The sequence below is a fragment of the Anolis sagrei genome, chromosome 2 (genome assembly GCF_037176765.1).
Source record: "Anolis sagrei isolate rAnoSag1 chromosome 2, rAnoSag1.mat, whole genome shotgun sequence".
In the NCBI taxonomy this organism is placed as follows: Eukaryota; Metazoa; Chordata; class Lepidosauria; order Squamata; family Dactyloidae; genus Anolis; species Anolis sagrei.
In genome coordinates, this window is record NC_090022.1 from 297,381,638 (window position 1) to 297,400,619 (window position 18,982).

General features: G+C 43.9%; 1 protein-coding gene across 1 annotated transcript in view; it reads left to right on the forward strand.

Annotated features, from left to right (window-relative positions):
- Positions 1-13,864: 13,864 nt before the first annotated feature.
- The window catches only part of LOC137096441 (maestro heat-like repeat family member 5), a 65,832-nt gene continuing 60,714 nt past the window's right edge, over positions 13,865-18,982 (forward strand). The window contains exons 1-2 of the mRNA XM_067465584.1: positions 13,865-14,300; positions 16,944-17,083. Coding sequence (XP_067321685.1) covers positions 13,865-14,300; positions 16,944-17,083 — 576 coding nt within the window. The remainder of the gene's footprint in view (positions 14,301-16,943; positions 17,084-18,982) is intronic.

Consider the following 18,982-nt stretch of genomic DNA (forward strand, 5'->3'; position numbering starts at 1 on the left):
CTGGAGGAACATTGGATTGCTTCTATAACCAATCTGTTGTGAGATACCTACCTCTGGAATCTCAGTAGGAATGTTCCGTGTCATAAGTATATTCATTAGGCACTTTCAGAGAAAGAAGTAAACAGACTCCAGTGCTGGGTTTTGTAATAACTATATTGATCACATAGACAAAAGGGACATTACATTTTACTCAGCATTCGCCCCCATGGTTGCAATGGGTTTAACCCTTGTGCTGGCAGGACTGCTGTCTGCTGGTCAGCAGTTCAAATCCCGGGAGAGCAAGTTGAGCTCCCTCTGTCAGCTCCAGCTTCCCATGCAGGGACATGAGAGAAGCCTCCCACAAGGATGGTAAAACATCACACATCCGAGCATCCCCTGGGCGACGTCCTTGCAGACGGCCAATTCTCTCTCACTAAAAGCGACTTGCAGTTTCTTTTTTTAATTCTATTTTATTAAGAGTAGAAAGGGAGAGGGTGTAGAGGGATATATATATTTTTCTATACAAGTAAAGTGGGGGATGGATGGCATCCTTGAAGTGACTGAACTGACCTTGAAGGAGCTGGGGGTGGTGACGGCCAACAGGGAGCTCTGGCGTGGGCTGGTCCATGAGGTCACGAAGAGTCGGAGACGACTGAACGAATGAACAACAACAACAACAAAGTGGGGGAACAATAATGTTATAGAAAAGTGGGGGGGGGGGAAAAAGGAAGAGAAAAAAGTCCTATTGATAATAATAATAATAATAATAATAATAACACCAAAAAAATGTCTGTTTGTTAAAAATTTGTTAAAATTGTAATACAATTGTCTGGTTGATACTGATACAATAAATAAATAAATAATAATATCAAAAATATTATATCGAAAAATTTGACAAACAGCAGAGAAACAAAAGAGAAAAAAGATATCTGTTGACTTCTATCTAATCCTTTGCGGCATCATCTTTATCTTTAACTATTTTCCATTAAGGTCGAAGTTTAGTATCAATTTGATAATATAAACTGATTTAGTATCAATTAATAATATAATACTAGAGACAAAGCTGAAGTCCTTTGGCCACATCATGAGGAGACAGCAAAGCCTAGAGAAGACAATGATGCTGGGGAAAGTGGAAAGAAAAAGGAAGAGGGGGCGACCAAGGGCAAGATGGATGGATGGCATCCTTGAAGTGACTGGACTGACCTTGAAGGAGCTGGGGGTGGTGACAGCCAACAGGGAGCTCTGGCGTGGGCTGGTCCATGAGGTCACGAAGAGTCGGAGACGACTGAACGAATGAACAACAACAATAATATAAACCGTCTCTCCTTGTATCTCCTTTACACACAAAAATCTATTAGTATATCCATTAAGTTTTCATTTTTTCATATTCCTCTATCGTGGACCAATTTGTGAATTTATCGGGTTATCATTTTAGTTGCCCTCCTCTTTTTTCTGCCTAAGTGGAGTATCTTCCATTTGTCCCCAATGAACTTCATTAGGTTAGTTTTGGCCAATCATCTCTCTAATCTGTTAAGATCGTTTTGAGTTCTGCTCCTGTCTTCTGGAGTCTTGGCTCTCCCTCCCAATTTGGTGTCGTCTGCAAACTTGATAATCCTGCCTTCTAGCCCTTCATCTAAGTCATTAATAAAGATCCTGAACAGGACTGGGCTCCGGACAGAACCCTGCTGATGGTGCTCAACTTGTCACTTCTTTCCAGGATGAAGGGGAAGCATTGGTGAGCACCCTCTGGGTTCGTTCGCTTAACCAATTAAAGATCCACATTGGACTAGTTTGTTTGCTAGACGGTCATAGGAGATCTTATTGAAGGACGGTCATAGGAGACCTTGTTGCATCCACATCCATTAATTCTACAGTGTAAACATATCCTATGATCATGTTTTGGTCTGAGCAGTTTTATCCACCCAAGATGAAGATCACATGGAACCTCTAAGGCAGCGTTTCTCAACCTGGGGGTCGGGACCCCTGGGGGGGTCACGAGGGGGTGTCAGAGGGGTCACCAAAGACCATCAGAAAACAGTATTTTCTGTTGGTCATGGGGGTTCTGTGTGCCAAGTTTGGTTCAACTCCAACATTGGTGGAGTTCAGAATGCTCTTTGATTGTAGGTGAACTATAAATCCCAGCAACTACAACTCCCAAATGACAAAAATAAATCCCCTCCCAACCCCAACAGTATTCAAATTTGGGTGGTTTGGGTATTTGTGCCAAATTTGGTCCAGTGAATGAAAATATATCCGGCATATCAGATATTTACATTATGATGCATAACAGTAGTAAAATTACAGTTAGCAACTAAAACAATTTTATGGTTGGGGGGTCACCACAACATGAGGAACTATATTCGGGGGTCACGGCATTAGGAAGGTTGAGAAACACTACTCTAAGGCTTGCTCCTTCAGGTATTTGTGGTGTCAATTCCCAGGAGCCCCAACCAGCTTGACTGAGAGTCAAGAATTCTGGGAGGCAAACTCCAAAACCTATGGAATCATAGAATCAAAGAATCAATTTTTAGTTGGGCTCATCATCTCTTCATTACTACAGTGAAATACCTTGGTTGTTGTACGTTTTTCGGGCTATGTTCTAGAATCATTTTTTCCTGACATTTTACCTGCATTTGTGGCGGGCATCCTCAGAATCATAGAATCATAGAGTTGGAGAGAGCCCATGGGCCATCCAGTCCAACCCCATTCTGCCAAGAAGCAGGAATATTGCATTCAAATCAACCCCTGACAGATGGCCATCCAGCTTCTGTTTAAAAGCCCTGAACGGTTTGGGACCTGCCTACCTGCATGACCGCATCTCTATCTACGAACCCACACGCTCCCTTCATTCATCCGGAGAGGCCCTGCTCCCGATCCCACCTGCGTCACAGGCTCGTTTGGTGGGGACGAGGGACAGGGCCTCCTCTGTGGTTGCCCCCCGACTCTGGAACACCCTCCCCAAAGACATTAGACTAGCACCCACGTTGGCAGTCTTTAGGAAGAACTTGAAGACCTGGCTATTCCGATGTACCTTTCCGGAATAGGATAATCTCCAGCACTATGTCCCAGAAGCACCTTATTAGAGTTAAGACTCTCTGCACATTGCACTTGCCCAGAATCCCAACATACCACCGTCACATCCAGCACTTTTTAACCTGTTCCCATCATTGGCCCGGCCCTGGTTTTTAATGTGTAATAGTGTAATGTTTTTGTCATTGCTTATGTTTTAATTTTTGCTTTGTATTGTATTGTTAATGTTTGCTGCTCTTGTGTTGAGGCCTTGGCCTCTGTAAGCCACATCAAGTCCTTCCTGAAATGCTAGCGGGGTACAAATAAAGTTTAATAATAATAATAATAATAATAATAATAATAATAATCTTCCAAAGAAGGAGCCTCCACCACACTCCGGGGCAGAGAGTTCCACTGCTGAACGGCTCTCACAGTCAGGAAGTTCTTCCTCATGTTCAGATGGAATCTCCTCTCTTGTAGTTTGAAGCCATTGTTCCACGTCCTAGTCTCCAGGGAAGCAGAAAACAAGCTTGCTCCTTCCTCCCTGTGGCTTCCTCTCACATATTTATACATGGCTATCATATCTCCTCTCAGCCTTCTCTTCTTCAGGCTAAACATGCCGAGCTCCTTAAGCCGCTCCTCATAGGGCTTGTTCTCCAGACCCTTGATCATTTTAGTCGCCCTCCTCTGGACACATTCCAGCTTGTCAATATCTCTCTTGAATTGTGGTGCCCAGAATTGGACACAATATTCCAGGTGTGGTCTAACCAAAGAGGAATAGAGCATGGGGAGCAGGACTTCCCTAGATCTAGACACTAGGCTCCTATTGATGCAGCCCAAAATCCCATTGGCTTTTTTTGCAGGTCAAGATGTAGGTCAAAAATAGGGCTCCACAGTCACCCACAGACCTTCTCTTCTTCAGGCTAAACATGACCAGCTCCTTAAGCCGCTCCTCATAGGGCTTTTTCTCCAAACCCTTGATCATTTTAGTTGCCCTCCTCTGGACACATTCCAGCTTGTCAAGAGCAAAGGTTGGGAAACACTGCTCTAAAGGGATATAATTTCCTTTTACGAGGTCAGTTGGAGCCTCCGGTGGTGCAGCGGGTTAAACCCCTGTGCCGGCAGAACTGAAGACCAACAAGTTGTAGGTTCGAATCTGGGGAGAGAGTGGATGAGCTCCCTCTATCAGCTCCAGCTCCTCATGCGGGGATATGAGAGAAGCCTCCCACAAGGATGATAAAACATCAAAACATCAGGGTGTCCCCTGGGCAATGTCCTTGCAGACGGCCAATTCTCTCGCAACAGAAGCGACTTGCAGTTTCTCAAGTTGCTCCTGACATGACAAAAAAAAATGAGGTCAGCCAGAGTTTGCACGTGGGATCAGCCTCAGCTTGGCTCCTTGATCTGCAGGTTTTGCCCTCCCTCTGTAGATAATAAGCCAGGCCTTAAGATGGGTCCACACCCCACATGAGGCATTCCTAGCACAGGCTCAGATAGCAGCCTTATCAGATGGGCAGTGAATCTTGGCAAGCAAGGTTGCACTCGCTGGGGAGAAAGGAGTACTTTTTTCTATCAGGGCAGCCTTTGGAACCAAGAGTTACACCCAGGGTGCGATTGCTGTCATTAACCCCAGAACTAGACAGAAATTGCCTCCCCATCTCCTGCTTGTTTTCTATGGATGGTCATCGAATCATAGAGTTGGAAAAGATCATAAGAAACATCCAGTCTGCCAACTAGGAACACACAATCCCCTTGACAGGTGCACATCCAGCTTCTAATTAGAAACCTCTACAAATGGAGACTCCACCAGACTCCCAGGAAGCAGCACATTATACTGTCAAACAACTCTTTCCATTAAGAAGTCCTTCCTAATGTTCAGGTGGAATTGCTTTTTCTGCAGCTTGAATCCATGATACAGGATGGGGGACAATGAAGCCTGGCTCGAGAGCAGTACGTGTGAAAAAGATCTGGGAGTCCTCGTGGACAACAAGTTAAACATGAGCCAGGAATGTGATGCAGCAGCAAAAAAAGATAATGGGATTTTGGCCTGCATCAATAGGAGCCTAGTGTCTAGATCTAGGGAAGTCATGCTCCCCATGCTCTATTCCGCCTTGGTTAGACCACACCTGGAATATTGTGTCCAATTCTGGGCACCACAATTCAAGAGAGATATTGACAAACTGGAAAGTGTCCAGAGGAGGGAGACTCAAATGATCAAGGGTCTGGAGAACAAGCCCTATGAGGAGCGGCTTAAAGAGCTGGGCATGTTTAGCCTGAAGAAAAGAAGGCTGAGAGGAGATATCATAGCCATGTATAAATATGTGAGAGGAAGCCACAGGGAGGAAGGAGCAAGCTTGTTTTCTGCTTCCTTGGAGACTAGGACACAGAACAATGGCTTCAAACTTCAAGAGAGGAGATTCCATCTGAACACGAGGAAGAACTTCCTGACTGTGAGAGCTGTTCAGCAGTGGAACTCTCTGCCGTGGAGTGTGATGGAGGCTCCTTCTTTGGACGCTTTTAAACAGAGGCTGGATGGCCATCTGTCAGGGGTGATTTGAATGCAATATTCCTGAAATGGATGGCCCACAAGATCCTTTCCAACTCTAGGATTCTATGATTATATTAATCTGACACTACTTGGACTAGGAGTTACAAGATCTTGAGTCTTCTCTGCCAAAGAGTGCTGTTGTCTCACCAAACTACAAGCCCTGAGATTCCAACGCATTGAGCCAGGGGTGTTAAATTGGTGTCAAACTGTATTAATTCTAGTACGACTGACGTAGCCATCTTATTCCTTGGTGTGAAATATCCTCAAACATAGTACTTTACAACGAAGGCAGTTTTACATCTTGCGGTGCACATTACAAAGTGCCAATACATTATTTAACACTGCTTTGTATTATGTGCTTCTTCTGAACTTTTTAACAACCTCAGCGATGGGTTTGCTTGTTTTATTGCTCTCGGTGGGACGGCTGCCTTTGTCCCTTGCCATGGAAAACAACGAAGATGCTTGCAATGCCTTAAAAACATGCATGTTTATGATGGCATCTCTTTTTTATGGATTAGAATATACTTCTTCAAACTCGGGTTTTATGGCCTTGTTATTGTCGTGGATGGCACTGCTTCCTGAAAGGCAAAGCTGATTTGAGCATCATTCCTTGGGCACAGAGGGAGCTGTGGAGTCCTATCCTTTGGTCTTGCCTACTTTTAGCACCAATTGGAGCATCTGCCCCTCTTAGGTCCCTCCTAGTCCGAGGATGATGGTCCTCCAAGTGTAGTATCCTGGCAGTGGGTCCATGCGTGACTGTGGAGCCCTCTTCCTGACCTGCATCTTGACCTGCAAAAAAAGCCAACGGGATTTTGGCCTGCATCAAGAAGAGCCTAGTGTCTAGATCTAGGGAAGTCATGCTTCCCATGCTCTATTCCGCTTTGGTTAGACCACACCTGGAATATTGTGTCCAATTCTGGGCACCACAATTCAAGAGAGATATTGACAAGCTGGAATGTGTCCAGAGGAGGGCGACTAAAATGCTCAAGGGTCTGGAGAATAAGCCCTATGAGGAGCAGTTTAAGGAGCTGGGCATGTTTAGCCTGAAGAAGAGAAGGCTGAGAGGAGACATGATAGCCATGTATACATATGTGAGAGGAAGCCACAGGGAGGAGGGAGCAAGCTTGTTTTCTGCTTCCCTGGAGACTAGGACGCAATGGAGCAATGGCTTCAAATTACAAGAGAGGACATTCCATCTGAACATGAGGAAGAACTTCCTGACTGTGAGAGCCGTTCAGCAGTGGAACTCTCTGCCCCGGAGTGTGGTGGAGGCTCCTCCTTTGGAAGCTTTTAAACAGAGGCTGGATGGCCATCTGTCAGGAGTGATTTAAATGCAATATTCCTGCTTCTTGGCAGAATGGGGTTGGACTGGATGGCCCATGAGGTCTCTTCCAACTCTTTGATTCTATGATTCACCTGCAGTGAGGACATCGGTTTCCAGGTGGAAAGCGGTCCCGGTCGGGGTTGGTTTGACGCGCCTTCCTCTTGGCACGTTTCTCTCTTTCTCCCTCCATTTGTGCCTCTTCAAATTCTGCACCACCGCTGGTCACAGCTGACCTCCAGCTGGAGCGGTCAAGGGCCAGGGCTTCCCAGTTCTCAGTGTCTATGCCAGAGATTTTAAGGTTGGCTTTGAGCCCATCTTTCAATCTCTTTTCCTGTCCACCAACATTCTGTTTTCCGTTCTTGAGTTTGGAATAGAGCACCTGCTTTGGGAGATGGTGGTCAGGCATCTGGACAACATGGCCAGTCTGCAACTATGGAGAGAGTTGGGTTGTTGTAGGTTTCTTCGAGCTATATGGTCATGTTCTAAAGGCATTTTCTCCTGATGTTTCACCTGCATCTATGGCAAGCATCCTCAGACGTAGTGAGGTCTGTTGGAACTAGGAAAAGGGGTTTATATATCTGGGGAATGACCAGGGTGGGACAAAGGACTATTGTCTGATGGAGCTAGGTGTGAATGTTTGAACTGTTCACCTTGATTAGCATTTGATTGCCTGGCAGTGCCTGGAGCAATCTTTTGTGGAGAGGTGCTTAGATGTCCTTCTTTGTTTCCTCTCTGTTGTTGTGCTGTTCTAATTTTAGAGTTTTTTAATACTGATAGCCAGATTTTGTTCATTGTCATGGTTTCCTCCTTTCTGTTGAAATTGTCCACATGCTTATGGAGAGAGTCCTTGATTTACTGTTATAATTTTAAGGTTTTTTCTTTTTTTTCAACAGAAAGGAGGAAACCATGAAAATGAACAAAATCTGGCTATCAGTATTAAAAAAATTGTAACAGCAAATATAGAACAAAACTCAAACATAGGGGAAATCCAGACAAGAAACAATCAGGAACAGCTAATTACCTCACAACAAAAGATTCCCCCAGGCAGTAACAAGCCACACCTAAAAACTGTCAGGCCACCAAATGCTAATCAAGGTGGCCAACAGAAACATTCGCACCTAGCTCCAACATACAAGAGTTCTTTCTCTCACCCTGTCCATTCGACAGATGTATAAACCTAATTTTCCTAGTTTCCAACAAACCTCACAACCTTTTGAGAGGAAGTCACAGAGAGGAGGGAGCAAGTTTGTTTTCTGCTTCGCTGGAGTCTAGGATGCAGAACAATGGCTTCAAACTACAAGAGAGGAGATTCCATCTGAACATGAGGAAGAACTTCCTGACTGTGAGAGCCGTTCAGCAGTGGAACTCTCTGCCCCAGAGTGTGGTGAAGGCTCCTTCTTTGGAAGCTTTTAAACAGAAGCTGGATGGCCATCTGTCAGGGGTGATTTGAATGCAATATTCCTGCTTCTTGGCAGAATGGGGTTGGACTGGATGAAGGCCCAGGAGGTCTCTTCCAACTCTATGATTCTATGATTCTGAGGATGCCTGCCACAGATGCAGGTGAAACGTCAGGAAAGACTGCTTCTAGAACATGGCAATATAGCCCAAAAAACCTACAACCAACATATTTCACTGTAGTAATGAAGAGATGACGAGCCCAACTAAAAATTATATCACAGTAACGATGATACCAATGCCATAATTACAACAATTATATTAATGACAAAACACAATAATGTAATAGTGACATAACAACACCAACAACAACAACCACAACAATCATAATAACAGGAACTCCATTATGACATATTCCAATGTTTTCCAGTGGAGATAGTTCACTTCCAGTAGAAGCATTCCTCTTCTCTTCAAAACTGATATTCATTAAGGCAGGTAAAGTTGCATATATTCTGGTTGGAAGAACAGGCTGATCTCTGGCATTGTTGTTGTTCATTCGTTCAGTCGTTTCCGAGTCTTCGTGACTTCATGGACCACTCCACGCCAGAGTTTCCTGTCAGTCGTCACCACCCCCAGCTCCTTCAAGGTCAATCCAGTCACTTCAAGGATGCCATCCATCCATCTTGCCCTTGGTCACCTCCTCTTCCTTTTTCCTTCCATTTTCCCCAGCATCATTGACTTCTCTAAGCTTTCCTTTCTTCTCATGATGTGGCCAAAGTACTTCATCTTGGCCTCTACTATCCTTCTCTCCAATGAGCAGTCGGGCTTTATTTCTTGAAGTATGGAGTGGTTGGATCTTCTCGTGGTTCAGAACGTTCTTCCAGCACCACAGTTCAAAAGCATCTCTCTTCCTTCGCTCAGCCTTCCCTATGGTCCAGCTCTCACATCCGTAGGTGACTATGGGGAATACCATTGCTTTAACTAGCATACAACCTGCAATATTCGCCGTCTTCAATGTTTAGACTGGCCGTCATATTAGCGAGTGAAAAGAAATACAATCCATGGCCTGTTCTCCGTTGCCTTGGGCCAGGTGACCCCAAAGTCTTCCTTGCCGTGACATCACTTCCTCCCCGATGATGCCATAAATAAGGATGTGACTTCACAGCCTTTGTTTGCAAGGACTTGGAGGCCTGAGCAAAGCTGATGGGGAGGGATCCACAGTTGCCAAGGAGCTTTCCCCCAAGTGTGGAAATCCCAAAGGTAACATTTTTGGAAGATCGAGGAATAGAAGCAAGATTGAAGATCAGGTAAAACAGCTCATGGCCATCTAAGATGTACTTTAAATTGCCCAGGATGAGTTATGGCTTAATCACCCTGGGATTATTTTTGGGTAAAAGTAATCTATAAATCCTTTAAATGAACGGAACACACAACAGAAATACAGTTGCTCCTCCGTATCCACTGATTCGGTATCCACAGATTCAAACACACACCCACAGTTTAAAAATATTACAAAAATAATATAATAACAAAACATGTATACATAGATTGCGATAAAGCTCGATAAAATATTTTTTTTCCATCACCATAGTGTTAGAAGAGCATTATATATATATATATATATATATATATATATATAGGATTTGGGAAAAGGTGAAAACAGCATTTTGGATTAGAGTAAAGGTAAATGTTTTCCCCTGACATTAAGTCCAGTATTTAATCTCTAATCTATGTATTTTAATATATATTTCATAGAAATACATTTTAGTATGTATATTTTATAAATGCAATTTAGGTAAAGTTAAGGTTTTCCCCTGACATAAAGTCCAGTCGTGTCCGACTCTGGGGGTTGGGGCTCATCTCCATTTCTAAGCCGAAGAGCCGGCGTTGTCTGTAGACACCTCCAAGGCCATGTGGCCATGACTGCACGGAGCCCCATTTCTTTCCTGATAGAACGGTACCTATTGATCTACTCACATTTGCATGTTTTCAAACTGCTAGGTTGGCAGGAGCTGGGGCTAACAGTGGGAGCTTACCCCGCTCCTTGAATTTGAACCGGCAACTTTTCGGTCAGCAAGTTCAGCAGCTCAACGGTTTAACCCACTGTGCTATAGGGGCTCCACATAAATCTTTAATGGGAACTGAAACACAAGCTCTCAAAGGATGGCTGAACTATAAAGATAAATTGATAAAAGATAAAGGATCTACAAGACTAAAAACTAGAGAAGAATTAGTAAAAGAAGGCGTCAAAGTGCAGTGGCTCTTATACTTGAGGCTAACAGAGCATTTTAAAATGGATAGTAAACATGAAGGAAAACTATTGGTAGAAATGGAACAGGATAAATTAATATGTGATAAAGGGACAATTACTATCTCCAAAATATATACATTTTGCTCCAAAAAAAGTTGGAATCAATAAAAGAATATATGCCGACTTGGGCAAAAAAGTTGGCTGTGTAATGGGCATTTATCAATGGGAAAGAGCATGGAAAGACAATGGTATCTAACCTCACATAGCTTAGCTAAAATATTTAAAACCTGGAGAGATCTATGTTGGAAGCTTGAGAAAGAGGAAGATACCTCCATCATATTCTAAGGAAATGTAAAAGGGTTAAGAATTATAGGAAGACAATATAGTGTGTGTGTGTGTGTGTGTGTGTATACTGTATACGTGTGTGTGTATACACACAAACACATATCTACCTATCTATCTACAATGGCTTCAAACTACAAGAGAGGAGATTCCATCTGAACATGGGGAAGAACTTCCTGACTGTGAGAGCTGTTCAGCAGTGGAACTCTCTGTCCTGGAGTGTGGTAGAGGCTCCTTCTTTGGAAGCTTTTAAGCAGAGGCTGGATGGCCAGCTGTCAGGGGTGATTTGAATGCAATATTCCTGCTTCCTGGCAGAATGGGGTTGGACTGGATGGCCCATGAGGTCTCTTCCAACTCTTTGATTCTATGATTCTATCTATTTATATATAGTGTGTATATATGTGTTACGTGTATGTGTGTGTGTGTGTGTGTGTGTGTATGTATGTATATATATGGAGCCCCCGGTAACGGAGTGGGTTAAAACGCTGAGCTGCTGAACTTACTGATCAAAAGGTTGGTGGTTCGAATCCAGGGAGCAGGGTGAGCTCCTGCTGTTACCCCAGCTTCTACCAACATAGCAGTTCAAAAACATGCAAATGTGAGTAGATCAATAGGTACCGCTTCCGTGGGAAGGTAACGGCGCTCCATGGAGTCATGCCGGCCACATGAGCTTGGAGGTGTCTACGGACAACGCTGGCTCTTCGGCCTAGAAATGGAGATGAGCACCAACCCTCAGAGTCAGACACGACTAGACTTAATGTCAGGGGAAAACCTTTACCATTTTATATGGTACAATTGGAATTAGAATTTACACCGCAACGGTATCTTCTCAACATGATAGATGAACAAATTAAAAAACCCACAAGGGGAATAATTATGTATATAATCACGATAGCAAGGGTAGTACTGGTAAAAAAAATAATTGGAAAGCAATTGAAGTACCTTCCATCTATGTCTGGCAATTGAAATTCTGCTCTACCAAACATTTAGGACAATTACATTCTCATGAAACGTCCAAAATATGACAGCCATCTTGGCTTCTAGGGAGAGAGTAATGCCATCCAAACCAATCTTGGAAAACCCACACTGAAGCATACATAATCCACCCAACTTTTAATATTATATTAGCTAGTCTTCCATCAGGCAGGAGATACACAGCTCCTAACTTTTTCCAGTGGGATGAAAGCAGATTAAAATATTTGGGCAAAGAACACAAAGCACCCAATAACTAACATCTGTGGTCCCTTTCTCCTCTGTTTTTCAGGTACACAAGTTCCCTCGCACCCGGCAAGGGCCTTGGCACTTCCAACGCCGGAACCTCCCTCCTTCATATTGTCAGCTAAGACTAAAATGTGAGTAGATGAATCATGTAAGAAGTGATGCAAGGGCCCAATAAAAACCTTTGGGAGATGCAGCATAACTTTCACCCAACTGTTGTGCAGCACTGCCTTGTTAACAGATTGCAACATTGCCCAACTAAATGCACCTTGCTCATAGCTGCCTTAGATCCAATGGCAGGAGGAAGAAGGGGTAGAAATTGAATGGAGAAGGGATGGATGGATCATAGAATCATAGAGCTGGAAGAGACCTCATGGCTACCCAGACCAACCCCATTCTGCCAAGAAGCAGAAAAATTGCATTCAAAGCACCCCTGACAGATGGCCATCCAGCCTCTGTTGAAAAGCTTCCAAAGAAGGAGCCTCTATCACACTCCGGGGCAGAGAGCTCCACTGCTGAACAACTCTCTCTCACAGTCAGGAAGTTCTTCCTAATGTTCAGATGGAATCTCCTTTCTTGTAGTTTGAATCCATTGTTCCATTGCATCCTCGTCTCCAGGACAACAGAAAACAAGCCTGCTCCCTCCTCCCTGTGACTTCCCTTCACATATTTATCCATGGCTAACATGTCTCCTCTCAGCCTCCTCTTCTGCAGACTAAACATGCCCAGCTCTTTAAGCCGCTCCTCATAGGGCTTGTCCTCCAGACCCTTGATCATTTTAGTCGCCCTCCTCTGGACACATTCCACCTTGTTGATCCCTCAATTGTGGTGCCCAGAATTGGACACAGTATCCCAGGTGTGGTCTGACCAAGGCAGAATAGAGCAGGGGTAGCATGACTTCCCTGGATCTAGACACTAGACTCCTATTGATGCAGGCCAAAATCCCATTGGCTTTTTTTGCCGCCGGATAACTAGATAGATAGATAGATAGATAGATAGATAGATATAGATAATGTGTATCCCTGTATGATATACATTTATTAATCAATGTGCAACAACATACTATATGTATTTATATATCCATGTGCAAAACTCACATAATACAGAACTCCACTTCTGTAGCCTTGAAATGAATATGGCTGCTCTGCATTATTCATGCATAGAACTATTTATGCACGCATAACAGCATCCCAGTTCTTTTATGAGAGGGCCATGGGACCATCAATGGAAGTTTAACAAAGTGACTAACGAATGATGGGATATTTACCATAATTTAGGGTATTGCACTGAGACTTAGGAAGACCAGGGTTTGAATCCCCACTCAAGCATGGAAACTCAATGGGCAATATTGGGCAAACCACACACACACTCAGTCTGAGAGAAAGGGAAGAGTAAGTCCCCTCAGGAAGATAGGGCGGGTTATAAATAAATAAATTATTATTATTATTATTATTATTATTATTATTATTATTATTCTCTTCTGCATGAATGTGTCCAAGAAAAATCTGCGATTAGAATTGCCTTAGGGCCACCAGAAGTCAATCAACTTGAAGGCACATAATAATAACTTTTGATGCCGATGCCTGGTTTATGATGTATTAGTAGTCCATGGGGTATAGTGATTTGATCCTCTTGGAAAACAGGGTCCAAATCCACACTTTGGGTTCTCTCAGCCTCAAAGGAAGGCAAAGGAGAACCTACTCTGAATAAATCTGGCCCAGAAAACCCTTGGATAGGATCGCCATAAGCCAGAGTTGACCTGAAGGCCCACAACAACAGCACTGTGTTTTATTGTAGGATGTCGTCCTTTCTGAAGAAATTTCAGATCCTGAAAAAGAAGGACATGGAAAGCAACGAGTCCTTTGCCCCAGCCAACCGGGGGCAAAGGGACATTCGAGAGGCCCACTTCTCAGGACTTCAGCAACCCAGTCCACAAGATCCGGCCAACCAGAGGACATCTCAGCTCCTGCCTTTGCTGGTGAAGCCGTCCCCTTCTCCGGCGGTGGCAGATGCCAAGAAGAAAACTCCAGCCCAGCCGGTGGTCTTCCCCGAGTTGGTGCAGCGTCCCACCAACCACAAGGCTACTCCAGGAACAAGTAGGCCTGATGACAAGCATGTGAATCATTCACCAGTGGATGTCAATTTGCCAAAGCTATATTCAAAGGAGAAGCTCAGGAAAGTCCCCACCCCGCCAGGGAAAAAGAAACCGGAGCCAGCCTTGCCTTTATATCCAGGTAACTCGGTTCATATTGATATCTTGATTTCTTTAAGGCTTTTGACAAGTTATCCCATGATTCTAGAAAATGATACAATTTGGTGGATTGGGAATTGGTTGACTGGCCAAACTCAAACCCTGGCCAAACTCAAACCCTGGCCAAACCCTGGCCAAACTCAAAGGGTGCTTCCTAATGGCTCCTCTTTCGGAGTGACTTTTGAAGGTTCTCTCCTGGGCCTAGTGCTATTCAACATCTTTTTCAATGATTTGGATGACAGAATAGAAGGAATGCTGATCTAATTTGCAGATGACCACACAATGGGAGGGATAGATCATACTCCCAGGTACAGGGTCAGAATCCAAAAGGACCTCAATAGATAAGAGAGCTGGACCAAACCTGAGATCAGAGAGCTGAACCAAACCTAACCAAATGAATTTCAACAGAGACAAATGTATGGTACTATACTTAAGCAAAAGAAATGAAATGCACAAAAATAGGATGGGTGACACCTGGATTGAAAGCAGTCCATGTGAAAGGGATCTAGAAGTCTTAGCAGACCATGAGCTGAACATGAGTCAACAGCAGCTAGAAACGTCTATGTGATTCTAGGCTGCATGAATAAAGAGTCTAGACTGAGAGAAGTCAATAGTCCCACTCTCTTCTGCTTTGGTCAAACCTCACCTGGAATGATCCTGTATTCCAGTGGTTCTCAACCTGGGGTTCTCAACCAGATGTTTTTGGCCTTCAACTCCCAGAAATCATAACAGCTGGTAAACCGGCTGGGATGTCTGGGAGTTGTAGGCCAAAACCATCTGGGGACCCCAGGTTGAGAACCACTGCTGTATTCTGTTATGGGCAATACAAGCCAAGAAGGAGATAGACAAGATGGAAAGTGTTCAGGGAAAGATGACCAAAATTGTCAAAGATCTGGAAATCATATCCTATGAGGAGCAGCTTAGGGAGCTAGGTATGTCTAGCTTGGAGAAAAGAAGGATGAGAGGGAACATGATTGCCATGTCTAAATATCAGGAAGAATGCCATCTGTAGCAGGGATGGCATTAGGTGGGAAATATTCCATCTAAACATAAGGAGGAACATCCTGAGAGTAAGATCTGTTTCATAGTGAGACATGCTACCTGGGAGTCCAGTGGGGTCTCCTCTAGATGTTTTTAAGCAGAGGCTGGATGGCTACCTCTCAGGAGAGCTTGGATTGTTCCTGCCAAAAAAGGGTTGGACAGGTTAGGGTTACGGTTAGGGTTAGGGTTAGGAGTCTTTTCCAACTCAATGTTTCTATAATTTCATTTGTCAGATAATGCCCACCCTCAAAATGGGATTCAAACTCAGACCTTCCAGCATTGACACTAGTTTCTTATTTCAGTGGTGCTTTTGCATTTCTTTCTGGAGAGTTTAGGAAAGGAAACAGTGGGCTTCTTTTTCAATGGGTCGTGAGCCTGAAAGTTGAGGGAGAATGTGTGTGTGTCTCCTTAAGCCCTCTGTTGATTTATGACTAACCCCATGGTTTTCAAAGGGCTTCCTTAGGCAAGGAAGACTCAAAGGTGCTATCTCAAAAATAGGTTCAGCACTTTGGACAGTTCCTTCAAAAGTCAAGCTAAAACCTGCAACACAGTGGTTCTCAACCTGGGGTCCCCAGATGTTTTTGGCCTACAACTCCCAGAAATCTCAGCCTGTTTATCAGCTGTTAGGATTTCTGGGAGTCGTAGGCCAAAAACATCTGGGAGCCCCAGGTTGAGAGCCATTGCTACAACACTTTTTATGCTCCTCGGATAGAGTCACCAACAGCCATCACTGGAGGGTTGTGTTTTGGAGAGATACATAACATATTAGATGAGTAGGCCTATCATCAATATATACATCTGTGTGTGTGTGTATACACAGACTTCATTTATTACTGTTTTAAAATATTTTAGTTGTTCTTGTAGTCAAGTCTGACATATGGTGATGCTCTCCTACAGTTTTCTTGGCAAGGTTTATGATGCAGAAATTCACTAGCAGAGAACACGGCTTGCCCAATGCCAGCTGTCAGGCTTCTTTCCTTGGATGATTGGAGATTTCACAATCCTAGGCCAACCCTCAAATAACTGAACCATCATGACTCATATTTATATCTTCTCAACACTTCTGTCAATGGATTGCCTAATTCATTCACCTGGTGGCCAGTTGCACATTTCATTTCCATAGAAAATTTATGGGGTTCAGCTCTGGGCTAGGAACATGGGCCAATTCTATGCTTCACACTTAATGTGGATTGAAGGTATCTCAAAAATGTGGTGCTTTAATGACGCATGGGACAAACAGGATAAACAAAGTTAGGGAATACTCCAAAACAGTGTCCATAATGCACATGAAACATCGAACCATGGAGCTGGAAAAGACCACAAGGGCCATCTCATCCAATCCCCTAAATCAAGTGTTGCAATTTGCAAAGACTCTTGATTCCCAACAACAAAATTAGATCCATCTATGTGTTTGAATGTGAAGCTGTGAGCAGCCATGGTTACTGCTTAGTGCATAATGCTTAATACCATTGGCCTAGAAATCTCAGTGACTGGAATGATCCTGACTTGGCAGCCTTGCATCCATTAGTCCTTTTTTATTTGTATTCTTCTTTTTTCCCCTTTCTCTCTCTCTCTCTCCATCAAGAACTCACTGATGACCAATTCAAATATCTTTGGGACCCCAGGAAGCTGCAGAGAGGGAGGTCTCTCAAAGAATGCCTTGAGCTGATGGATGAGAGAGAAGTCCTTGACACCATCCTGGCCCATATTAACCAGTCTCTCCGGGTGAGTCTGGCCATGACCACAGAATCTTGAGCCAAGCTTACAGTGATCCATTTTTGGAGTGCCATAGGTTTGATGCGGAAACAAGAGCTCTTAGAATCATAGCTGTGGGGACAAGAGTGCTCATGCTTCGGTGGGAGGTTTCTACCAAGTTACTCAGTAGTTTCTACCAAGTTTTGGGCCTTCTGCCTCGGGATGGCTCCCAGCTTATTGACCTGCTGTTAGGGAGTGAAAACATTTCAGGAACACAATAATTCTTAAATGGTTTTTATGTTGAGCAAGTAGACATAAACACTTGTAAATAGATTAGTAAGAGATGAGAGAAACATCCCTTCCCTTTCGTTTCACCTCTCTGTTTCTTTCTCTGATCAAGCTATTTTGCTTCCTGTCAAATAATATATAGCTTCTTCCTTGTTCCAAAATTTCATGAGTCCATCATATCCCTTTGCCTTCGCCTTCGCCATACATGGAAGCTATCATCTACACTGCAAAATGAATGCAGTTTGACACCACTGTAGAATTAATACTGTTGTAATCTGGTGAGTCTCCAGCTCCCTTTGGCAGTGAAGGTTAAATACCTTGCCAAACTGTAACTCCCATGATTCCATAGCATTGAGTCACGGCATTTCAAGTGGTGTCAAACTGCATTCATTCTACAATGTAGATGAATCCCTCACAATGAGACAATCCAAAATTAAACAAGAGATAGTGCCAGAAAGATGATACTCCCAGGTTGGATGGCACTCAAGGAGTCCCTTGGGTACAAAAGAGGGCAACCACGAATGATAGGAAGACACTGGTCTCTGTCAGCCATGAGATAACATGGACACCAAGGGAAGACCATGATTGTAATGAAGAAGACAACCCAAGAGAGAATGTGGGACAATAACAGGGCTGGAGCAACCCAGTGGTTCTCAATCAATGGTCCCCAGATGTTTTGTCCTTCAACTCCCAGAAATCCTAACAGCTGGTAAACTGGCTGGGATTTCTGGGAGTTTTAGGCCAAAGCACTTGAGAACCCACAGGTTGAGAACCACTAATGAACCCCTCACAATGAGACAATCCAAAATGAAACAAGAGATAATGCCAGAAAGATGACACTCCCAGGTTGGGTGGCACTCAAGGAGCCCCTTGGGTACAAAAGAGGGCAACCACGAATGATAGGAAGACACTGGTCTCTGTAAGTCATGATATAACGTGGACACCAAGGAAAGACCATGATTGTAATGGAGAAAACAACCCAAGACAGAAAGTGGGGCAATAACAGGGCTGGAGATATCCAGTGGTTCTCAACCTGTGGGTCCCCAGATGTTTTGGCCTTCAACTCCTAGAAATCCTAACAGCTGGCTGGGATTTCTGGGAGTTGTAGGCCAAAACACTTGGGAACCCACAGATTGAGAACAATTAATGAACCCCTCACAATGAGAAATCCAAAATGAAACAAGACATAGTGCCAGAAAGATGACACTCCCAATGGCAGCAGGGCGACATGTGTTGCCATGTGTGCTACCCTTTCTGTCTTCTGATAAAGGAAGGAGGGAGGGTTTGCAGGGCACCATGACACACCCCACACACCTTCCTTTTGGATGGCACTCAAGGAGCCCCTTAGGTACAAAAGAGGGAAACCATGAATGATAGGAAGATACTGGTCTCTGTAAGCCATGATATAACATGGACACCAAGGAAAGACCATGATTGTAATGGAGGAGACAACCCAAGACAGAAAGTGGGGCAATAACAGGGCTGGAGCAATCCAGTGATTCTCAACCTGTGGGTCCCCAGATTTTTGTCCTTCAACTCCCAGAAATCCTAACAGCTGGTAAACTGGCTTGGATTTCTGGGAGTTTTAGGCCAAAGCACTTGGGAACCCACAGGTTGAGAACCACTAATGAACCTCTCACA